Below are 11,057 nucleotides of genomic sequence, written 5' to 3' on the forward strand. Positions count from 1 at the left end.
TGCACCTTCTCATACAAGTGGCTCTGGGCACTGGCGGGGCCGGGAGCATCAGCCTGTGACTGTGGTCGGTGAAACAGCCTGTTGCTCTACCTCCTGCTAAAACCAAGAAGCAGCTAAAACCTTTGCACTGAAGGAAAGGTGGGTGGCACCAAGGCAAGTGGATGAAACCCAAGTAAAGCCTTTTGATCAGGACACAACAGACTCGACATTCCAGAGAGCCAATGCAAGCCAAAGCCCTAAAGAACACATCTTCTGTTTCCTTGTTCTAAAATGTTCTGGATAGACACCTTTATTTGATATTCATTGTTGGTTTATCTGCCCTAAAATAGGAACTGCAGACATGTTGATAAATGGACAGAAAAACTGTTCTTTTTCAGTGTAAACTACTGTAAAACGCCTTCACGTCTGCCAGTAGAGATACAGCTCAGATCTCATCTGCACAGAATGCATCTCCAAAACATCTCTTTCTCTCGGAAGCAGCAGCACGGGCATTTCTGTGCTGCTGTTTAGCAGGCAAACCCACACCAGAGCGAGAAGAGCCGGAGCCTGTTCTACCTCTGCTGCATGACCTTGGGCAAACCTTCTGCATCTGGCTCTGCCTGTGACCTGACGCACACTTAAAGTGAGATATCTCCAGGCACAGGCTGCCCAGTGCCTTCTCTTGCAGGGCTAATAACGGAACAGGAGCAGCAACGCCTCCTTACGCAGAGGGAAGGGGAAAACTCAGCCAGCAAGATACAGGATGCTATTCATCTTCTGATTGCAGACAGAAAGAGCTGCCTCCTGCGGTCAAAGAAGAATGAGGAAGTCCCAGTGCCAGGGAGGACTGAGGTTTGAGGCTTTTGGAGAATCTGGCAGCAGCTCCATCCTCAGTCCTGCACAGCATCACTCTTACTGAGGTCGGTCTGAAGTACGTACAAGTATAAAGCCATTTTCTGGTGATGCCCGTTGCCTTCCTCACGTAATGTCCTTGGATAAACCAGTCTTGCAGCAGTGCGGGCAGAAAGCCCCTGTGTTATGGTCTCCACTTATCTTCACAATCCTCCGACACTCAAGAACTGCATCCAATACTTGTTGGCAGTCAGGATTGCACTCTCTTCCAGGCAAGGGCTGCCTCCAACAGCATGTTCACACCACAGCAGACAGAAGGACGACGGCTCATGGAGCTGCTGAGTATTCCATACTAGAAATACACTAATAGAGGCATTTCTCCAAGCCATTCTCCCCCTCCTTCCCCCTCTCAGTGCCGGCTCCCCCCAAAGCTAGGCCATCCGTGCATTTTCAAGTAGATTTTTGCAGTCAGTGATGGGGAAGGATTTTTTTGGGTAATTACTCCCCTATCAGACATCTCCCTGGCAACTACAGCTGCTCCAGGGCTCACAGCTCCAAGACCCTTCTCCTCTCCCAGTGAAGTCACAGATCATCAGATACCCAAACTCCATCATTCATATGACCTCAGAAATTATCACGCCAGCAGGACTCTGACAGAGCCCCCAGTTCTCTTTCCATCCAGCAGAAAAAAAAAAGTGGTACATGCACAAAACCCAGGCAGTTCATTTATTACTACAGTGGTGATGCTGGTACCTCCAGAGACCACAAAATTACTGCAAGAGACTGAATCAGGGAATGCACCTGACACGGCAGAATGAACAAACACCGTGCTGCTCACTGTGAAGTCACATTAAAAAGGGGAGGGGAATAACTCTTTTCCACTCCCATGCAAGGAAGGTATAAAAACCACCCTGAAGCTCCCTGAGGCAGCATAAAGTCTCCATTCTGGCTGGCTGTGTCCATGGCAGCAAAGAGACTGAAAGAGAGATAATTTGATTTCTTAAATCAATGGGATTTTCCCAATTACACACTGCCCGCTATCAGATCAGCCTGCCCCTGCATGGCACATACATTTTGCAGATTACTTCACTGCATCATGTTTATTGCAAGCAAAGTACATCTACTTCCATAATTGCACTGTATTTCACTCCTCCAGAAACACTGTATAAACACCAAAAATGTGGGTGCTACTATCTTTTTTTTTTTAATCTCTGTATCTTGATTCCTTTGACAGCAACGCAAGCACCTGCTGCTCAAACAGGCTCTCACGCCCCACTGGAGGCCTCAGAAATAACCACACAGTCGCACTGAAAACAACTCCCAACAAGCAGCTTCACGCTCTTTTTGCCAGGAATTAAAAACCGAAACAGGAAAAGCGATTTTGTGTTTAAGACCGATGCTGACAGGTTTGCAGCTCTGCCACAAATCCACCAAATGACCTTGTGCAAATCACCCAGTAACATCAGGTTCCTTCCATCCAAGGGGCAGCTGCTTCAGGAGCAAGAGCAGCCCCGGGTCAGGCGAGCTGCAGAGCCTCCTCCTGTCCCTCCCTGCCCTTGGAACAGGGAAGCACAGAAGCAGCACACAGGGACATCACCCCTCCAAAGCACCACGGCAGGAAAATGAGGCAGAAAAGGACTCGAACACGGTTTCCACAGCCTGGCACTTGCAGGGAGGTCACCGCTGTTGACTGTTCCATAGCTCCTGCCAGTTCCATGACTCCCCACTTCCCTGGATTTAACACAGACACAGGTTAAGACAACTTAATTAGGGAAGCCCTTTAATTCTCTTTGCCTCTACTTTGAAAGAGGTTACTGTGTGATAGCATACAGGATCACTCGTTGTAGTCAGGCATTGGAATATCTGGGTGACAAGCACATATATTGGAGTTCTCAATAAATACATTGAAATGTTTCCCTTAAAAATAATCAGCGCTGCACAGACTTCATTAAAATACTGCTCTAGACAATAAAACCTCAGTTAATGTGCAGGACTGAAGGTCATCTCTGTTCCAACAGCCAGTCCTTCTGGGTGGAGCACCACACTTGCCTGCTTTTAAACCCCTTTAAAGCCTGATGCTGGGAACCTTCGCACCATTTACCTGCAACCACAGAGGCTGCATTAGGATATCAGAGCCAACACATGTGATTACACTACCTCTAGCATTTTTGGATGCTATACAAATAAAATAAGAAACTCAATGCTAGACTTGCCTATTCAAGCAGTATGTTATCTTTGTTACTCAATTTAATAATTCCTTTTCATAGCCTTTGAAATCCCATCTTACCCCTTCCACTTGAGTTTGCTACATTCTTTTGGGCAAAAGGCTAATTCGTGGTATTTCTGAACCTCCCAATGCCTAGAAACATGCAGGACAGTGAAGAAGTATCGTTTAAAAACCACTTAGCTAAACATAGCTTTGTTATAACTTCCTTTAAACCCATGAAAAATTACTCCAGCCCCACGTCTCAATATTCCTTTGATAAAATCAGACTTGTCTTTTAATACTATGGACATAGAGACATCTATTGCAGCTTTATCACCAAGCTCTTTATGCCAGCTATACCTATACAAAAGGCCTCTTAAGTATGCATAGCAGTGAAAGCTAAAGGTCCAACGATCCCCTGCACAGTCCTAACAAGAGACTCAAGTGCAAATCCAGTGCTGGTTTAGCCAGAGAACTACGCATCCTTTTCATCTCCAAAGAAGGTCTTGCTATTTAGAGCTGGCTCGGGGCTTAGTGCACGCAATGGGAGTGGCGTAGAGGTAAGACTTACCCTTCAGCCCACTCTCCATGAGGATTTTGTTGCTACGGCTGGATGTTACAGGCAGTGTCATGGACATCAGGCTGCCTGACATTCCCTCCAAACCTGTCAGACCCTCAATATTATCATAACAACTTCCCCCGGTGAAGATCCATGCCAAATTTAAGCAAGAGCTGGGGAGGGCAGCAGCAGGAACAGGAGCACAGCTGTGATATTTGGCATTACAGACTACTGGCCTCTCAGGAACCAGAGCAGGGAAGTAAGCACCACTCAGTAATCCAGCAGTTGCAAATCCCTGGAGCACAGGTGGAAGTGAATAACAGACAGTGGAGGGGAAAGGATTATTCTTCACTTGTCCCTGGAAGTCACTTCTGCAGAAGAACACGTATGCTCTATAGCATGATACTACAAATGATCAACTGCTCAACTACACCCTGAACCCTAAACCACCTTGGCAAAAAGCATATCCACTGGGATCTAGAGCAGATTGCCTAGATCACATTCCCTGCGCTCATTCCGACACGGGCTTTCTTCTGACAGAAGCTTCCAGACAACTGGGAGGCAGCCACTGAGGCTCCATGGATCAGACATCCACGTCTGTGCCACTGCAGGCTGGCTCAGCCAGGAACCATCAGCCAGTTGAATACAGAATGTCCCTAGGAGATACCTGACATGACAGAGCTCAGGGGCAAGGAAAGCTTGAGCTTGGATGTTCTTCAGGAGCACAGAGAGGCCATCACAAAAATAAAAAACAGCGTGACAGGGAACGAACAACTGTACAGCATAGAAAGCCTCCTGTACCCCAAACGATGAGCTCAATACAAAGAACAAGACGACAAAAGTGGAACCGCTCTGCTACGGTGCCACAGCATGAACTGAGACCCAAATATCCAAAGCCTGAAGTGGAATCCCAGCTACTGCACAAGAGTCCTCTGCGCAAGGGCTCCTCTTGCCTCCTCATCCCGTCAGCTTGGGCACATCCATGGGGGAAAGCACGTGGCACCAAGATGTTCTTCACCCAGAACTCAGAAGCGAGCACGCTGGTGTCAAGGGGCACATTCACTACAATCCAGCCAAACCCGAGAGCTGTGTGGTGGCCCAGCCTCATACAGAGACAAGAAGATGGAAAGAATGGAGTGTGTTCACATCCACCCGAGGACCACCTGTGCGATCAGCCTGCTGAACAACTATGGAATCGCTCACATGTTCCCTCTCCCAGCACAAGGGAAAGGAAGCAAATAAAGCAACACAATGCCCTCTGTTCCCAACCTCTATAAGGACCAAGAAGCCAGTCTGATCCCAAGGAACAGAGCAGTATCCTCTAAACATCTGCATCTTCCAACTGTTTTCCATAAATGGCTCCTTCTCAGTAACAAAAGGCATTAGTGAGACATGAATGAAAAGACAGGAATCATTCATTCCATTTAGCTCCGATATTCCCCTGTTTCAGCATTGAGTAGGACTCAGATCAAAACAATATGCTCAGCTCTTGCCATAAAATACCATCGTTTCATCATATGTCACAACCAGATGTAATCAGGCTGGTGACTATTCACTTCCATCCCTCCCCTTCAGAGTTACTATCTCCCAACTCTAACCTTTAAAAACACACCCTCAAATCACTGAGTAGCTTACGCTTCCCTGGCAGAGTGACTGTCCCTGAATCCCACTCTATCCCATGGAGATTTAAGACAACAGAACAAAATAAAAGGATGATTTAGAACATAAATACACGCATCAAAACCCACAAATAGCTTCCCGCTCCTCCATTCTTCAGAGGAAGGGTTTGCCAAAAACTATTTTCCAACAGAAATAGCAAAACATTCAGTGGGTTTAAATTGATCAGATCCTGTTTCAAGCTGGTGCATCTTTCCCTACCCCAGACCAGAACAAGATGCTGACCAATAAAGCACAGTGCGTAGTGGTACCAAGACCCCTCTATTGGAGGCCTTCAAAAGGAATTGGATGTGTGCATCCATACGCATCTGGCCAATGTCAATTCTAGTGCCGATGCACAGTTAATTACCCCGACAGGAATAGAAAGGACAATTATCCCTGTTCCTACTTGTTTTGACAGTCAAGAAATGCAATTTCAGACTCATCCTTCCCCCCCCCCCCCCCCCATATTTCTGAGGCCACACATGGATCGCAATCAGCTTGCAGCCAAAGACAAACTCAGTGCCCTCTGCAAACCTTTAAAGCACTGCTGGGTCATCACTGCACCCTTAAAACCAAAAAGGGGGAAATACACCAACCTCTCCTTCTCTCCTCATACAAAATAAACTCCAGGATATGGCAAACACCTCCCCTACAGCTCCGTGGGTCCTTGGCACGAGCCAAAGCTATTGGCTTGACTTCAGAGACAGCAGCACCTGAAGAAAGCACAGGGTTTGAGCCATTTTTAGCAGGACATGGTTGGGGTACAGGACTACTGACACAGCACGGCTGATGCGATGCGAGGAGGGTTTCTCCCCTTTGTATTTTTAAGGCAGCCAGAGCTACTCACTGACAGTTTTACAGGCACAGCTCTACTGCCACACTATGGGTACTCAGGGTTATTGCCACCCACCCAGACCTGGGAGCAGGAGAAGCTGGAACTGAAGCCTCTTAGGAACTTTGTTGTACAGGGGTTCAGGGTTTGCTCAGAGAAAGCACAGAGCTCCTCATCCAGATGGGATTTTCTGGAATCAGACCCTCAAACCACGGGCTCGGCAAAGGGTTCAGTCCATCCACTCACTGCCTGTTGGATACCCAGCAGCCAGGCACTGATTTCAAAGTTGGTATCTTGCTTAACAAAAAGATCATTAGTAGGATGGCAGAATTTGTTTAAAAAGAGTGAGGAAAGAGGAGCTATTGACCAATGCCTCTAACTCTGGTGCAAATAATCATCTGAGCTCTGACAAGCTTTTGCAGATCTGCTCACAGAGAGCATCAACCTCTGGGTGAAGGATCCAGAACAGACAGCACTCCAAAAAAAAAAAAAAAAGCAGAGAGAAGGGAGCCAGGGGCCCGAGAAGAAAGGATTCAATAGACTGGGCAAGCCCATACAGAAGAAAGCCTGGGAGATCGAGTATGAAGAAGCTATAGACAGCTTAGAAGCAAAATGCTGTAAACCCCTGCTAGAGTAAATTATATATTTAGGTATCTTTACATCGGTCTACTTGTATGAGAAAAGCACAAGAGAAAACCATTCCAGCAGCTTCTGTTGCACACAGGCTACGTGTTCCTGCTAAAGCAAAGAATAACATTCACTAAAATAAACTGGCATCCTTAGGACTGGGAGGTGGTTTGGGTGGTTTTATACCTTTTCCTGATAGAAAAGTCAGCAGAACTCTTCAGATCAACTGCAAGAACACTCAGGAGGAGCAGTTAATACTTGTTTCTGCTCTCCTTAGAGGAAATCTGCCTTACATAATAAAATCAATGTTACGTTCTAGATAAAGTTATCCAGAAAGAAAAAAAAAAAAAGGCGAAACACAAGAAAGTTTCATGCCCATCAACACACAAACACACATTCCTCCATCCTGAGATAAGGCAGGCAAGATAAATGTTACTTGGAAACTCTTGGAAATCGGGGCACTGCACACTGTTGAAAGACGACAGTGTCAAACACTCAGCTCTCCCACTCTTCCCCCTCCTACACACCCAGAAGGACAGTCTCTAAATATTGGTTGTTTACACCAGAAATAAACTTCAGTCCTTAGCTATGTTTTTGCTACAAGAGCAGAAGCAAGGGAGGGGACAGAAGCAGAACTCCCCCCTAATTCAAGTCGTCTTTCGCTGTCTTTCAAGTCAATAAACGTATATTCCACAAAAAAACATGATGCTGAGGCCAGAGAGCTCATAAATAAGAGATGATCAACCTGAAAGGGAGGAGGAATAAGAGAAAAGTGCTTCCATCTTCATGCAAGGCATCCTGAATCTCCTCTACCAGCTCTGGGCAAACACTGGGGCAGTGAAATCATGAATTAAGATGCAAGGAAAAGAGAAGGGGAAACGGTGATGGCATTTTTCACAGTCATCTCGCAGAGCATACAGCAACTGCACAAATGATTTCACCCACCGGAGGAGGGGAACGAGATCAAATAAAGCCACCCTTTATTATCCTATTACTTAAAATTGTTGTTCCCAAAGGATACAGAGGGAAACTATCTTGTACAAAGCTACAAAGGCCTGAGGGAAATACCCTCCTTATTGAGCACTATGGGGAAGCATGTGCCGAGACACAAGTGCACACACACACACAGTGCCATCCTTCCCCGCCACCCCCCAGAGAGGATTAACAACGCTCCTTTCATCTAAGGAGCAGGAGGAAAAATGCTCCTAAAGTTGCCAGCTTTGTCCATTACACTTACCCGTCACCGAGACGGCCAGCAGCCCCACGGAGAGCAGCAGCACCCGGCTCCACGAGCTCATCTCCACCATCATGAGAGCAAAGACCCCCAGTTTCCCCCAGCTCCTTCCGAAGCCGCAGCTGCATCCCGGCTGGTCCCATCCCAAGGCAGGTTGCATGTCAAAGGGCAGCAGGACTCGATGATCCGGTGGGTCTCTTCCAACCTGGTTATTCTATGATTCTATGAATGGGGCGTGCTGGGGGTTGGTAGTTCTTGGGGTTTGCCCCTTTTTTCTTCCCCTTTGCGATTGGGATAGTCCTTGGCTCAGCTGGATGAGGAGGAAAAAGGAAAGGGGTGGGGGGGGTGGGGGGGAAAGCAGGTCAGGCTTGTGATTTTTTTTTTTTTTTTTTCAGCCCCAGAAAAAAAAAAAATCCCACCGCATGGAAGGCTCTGAGCTTCTGCAGCTGGAATGAACCAAGTGTGGCAGCAGCTCGGGGAGAGGAGAGGCAAGGAAAGGAGAGGAAAGGAGGGCTGGCTCGTCCCTCCCGGTGTCTGTCTTCGAGCCAGCTCCTCGCCGTTAGCAGCACACGGTCCTCAGGGATTTATACTTTTTTATTAGCCACTTGATTAATCATTCCCACATCTTCATTCTCCTCTTCACCAAACGCTGGGGAGGGGAGAGGGCACGGGTGCCGTGGCAAGGGGCTGCTGTGCAGCCACCAAATGCATCAGCTACAGCTCTGCCTCCCCGAGCCAGCGCGACCCTCCCACCAGCACCCACTAATTATGCTTTAGGGTTGCACTTTATTTTTTAATACGCATAATTCTTGTTTCTCGTACAGGTCTAAGTCCCACAGCCCCCTGTTCGGCATGGAGCAGAGCGCAGCAGGCATCCCCATCCACACCCGCAGCAACTCCGCTATGAAGACATCTGCCAGAGCAATGCAGACTCCGGCTCCCTCGCATCCCCCCCTCCTCCTGCCTCTGTAAACAACTTGATGATATCGACACAATTCTGTGATGAAGCAAATTTCCTTACAAACACAAGAGGCATCACAAAAAGAACCACCACCCCCCCCTCCCCAGTCTGCGACCAGTCCTCTAGCAGGGAGCCCAGCAGCCCCCTGACACTGGTGGGACTGGACCAGGAGAAGGGATGCTGGAGGTGGGAGAGTCTGCGCTGGCTGTGCCCTCCCAACAGGCTGTAGTGCTGTCCCCCTTCGCAGGGCTGGAAAAAGTGGGATTTCTCTACCAGCCTCTTTTATTTTTTTCTTATTCTTTTTTTTTTTTTTAACATCCATCAGTATGTTTCTCCCTGTAGCTGCATGCAAGATGGTAAAAAATGCAGCCTGTTAAAGCCACAGTCAGGACTTAATTATCTCGGTACTGATGCTCAGATCTATAGACAAGAAAAATAACTCTAACATGACAGCAAAGCTTAAAATAAATAAATAAATAAAAGACTGCCTTGAATATCCTATACCCCCTACCCTTGCCAGCAAGAACCCACTCCAGTGCTTTGGTTAGACAGAGAAGGAGCAGCCCCTCTCGCAGTGGCACTGGGGGTGTTGACCAGGCAGAGCCCCCTCTCCATCCCACTCCCCCTCCCTTTTTCCCCCTGCTACTGCCCACCCGGGGCTCCCTCGAGGGATGCTGAGACAGCGAGGAGGAGAGCCCAGTGCCCACTGCAGGCTGGGGCTGAGCTGGGACCAGGATCAGGTCCCCCCCAGCTCTGCACCCTCATCTCACCCCATCAGGGCCACCGGCTCCTCTCGCCCATCCCCCCTGCCTCGGGGTTTTGCATTTGCTGCAGTTTCTTGCTGCAAACCCCCCCTTCTTCAGTCTTGTTCCGGTTGCCTTGAATGAGCTTATTTGACAGCTCAAAAACAAATTATATCGAGGGCTTGCAAATCTGTCCCTCCACCCTCAAACCCATCATCCTCTTTCTCACTCGCTCTCCCTGTGCCCCCTCTGCATTTCAATCCCTCTGCTGCCTACACCGGGAGCCGATGCCAAGAGCCACGGCAACCAGGGCTGTTATATGAAAGAGTTGCTTTATGTCCGTTCAAGCTGCAGTGTCCTATTCCAATAGACCTTATTGTTCAAAGGCACGGATCCAAATATAAAAGGATCAGAGAACAGGGTACCACACTTCACGGCTCCATACATGGGTTTTCCCTTACGCAGATACCCACCTCAAAGCATCCCCCCATCCCACAAGGGCATTCAGCTGACGATGAGCCTCGGGAGCTGCTCGCCAGCAGGGCATCGGCTGAGCCAAAGCCAGCCAGCCCCGCTCCGGGAACAATCCACAGGCATAAAGCAGTCATTGAGGGTACACAATCCCACTTTATTCCTGGCTAATAAAATCATATCTATTTCAAAAATCAAGGCTTTCCTCCTGAGTAAGTTTCCTTCTCAAAGGCACTAAGGTTTAGGGTCTAACTCACAAAAAAAAGCCCTGTGATCATTTCCAAATAAATGATGAACACAGCAGAAACCATCCCTGCCACCACCAGCATCTCTGGTTACAGCCCATCTCTAGCCAGGAGGCATTTGCAGGTTCTGGCTAACAGCCCGTATCTAACCCCTTGCACTCCCTTTGCTTCTCAGCTCTCCAAACTGCCCAAGAAAGGAATCTGTCTGTGATGCCAGCGCCCACTGGGAGCCAGCTCTGCCCTGCAGTGCCACCCGCAGTCGGACTGGACGAGGGCTCTACCCTTCCCTGCAAAGTATTTGAGCAGCTTTTTATATCCCCTTTATCATACAGTGCCTCACCCTCCCTGCCAAAACAGTCCGATCTATTTTGTGACTCCTCCAAATAAAATAAATAACAGCGATTGCAACATCCCCGAGTTCTAGTTTAACCCACTGAGCTGAAAGCAATTCACAGTTATGAACTAAGCCCTCACAACAGCTTCCCAGAGGAAGAGAAACAGACTCAGATAAAAATCAAGGACTTAATAAGCAGCGCGAGTGCCAAAACTTGTTTTTTTCCCCTCTAGTTTTGACACAAAGCACATCCTTATGGCTCCTCTCTTTCTCTCTCCCTCCCTTTCCAACATGCATCATTCTCCAAAGGATGTAGACAGAGCCCATGGCTCGCAAATGGTGATAGGGGAATCGC

General features: G+C 48.1%; 1 protein-coding gene across 3 annotated transcripts in view; it reads right to left on the bottom strand.

Annotated features, from left to right (window-relative positions):
* Positions 1 to 8,130, bottom strand: part of CSMD2 (CUB and Sushi multiple domains 2) — a 277,897-nt gene extending 269,767 nt beyond the window's left edge. The window contains exon 1 of one of the 3 annotated variants that reach the window (XM_069875476.1): positions 7,952 to 8,130. In XM_069875476.1, coding sequence (XP_069731577.1) covers positions 7,952 to 8,108 — 157 coding nt within the window. In that variant the 5' untranslated portion in view covers positions 8,109 to 8,130. The remainder of the gene's footprint in view (positions 1 to 7,951) is intronic. The other 2 variants (XM_069875478.1, XM_069875479.1) reach the window with 2 other exon arrangements.
* Between the last annotated feature and the right edge of the window lie 2,927 nt (positions 8,131 to 11,057).

This window comes from Phaenicophaeus curvirostris, chromosome 23, assembly GCF_032191515.1.
Source record: "Phaenicophaeus curvirostris isolate KB17595 chromosome 23, BPBGC_Pcur_1.0, whole genome shotgun sequence".
In the NCBI taxonomy this organism is placed as follows: Eukaryota; Metazoa; Chordata; class Aves; order Cuculiformes; family Cuculidae; genus Phaenicophaeus; species Phaenicophaeus curvirostris.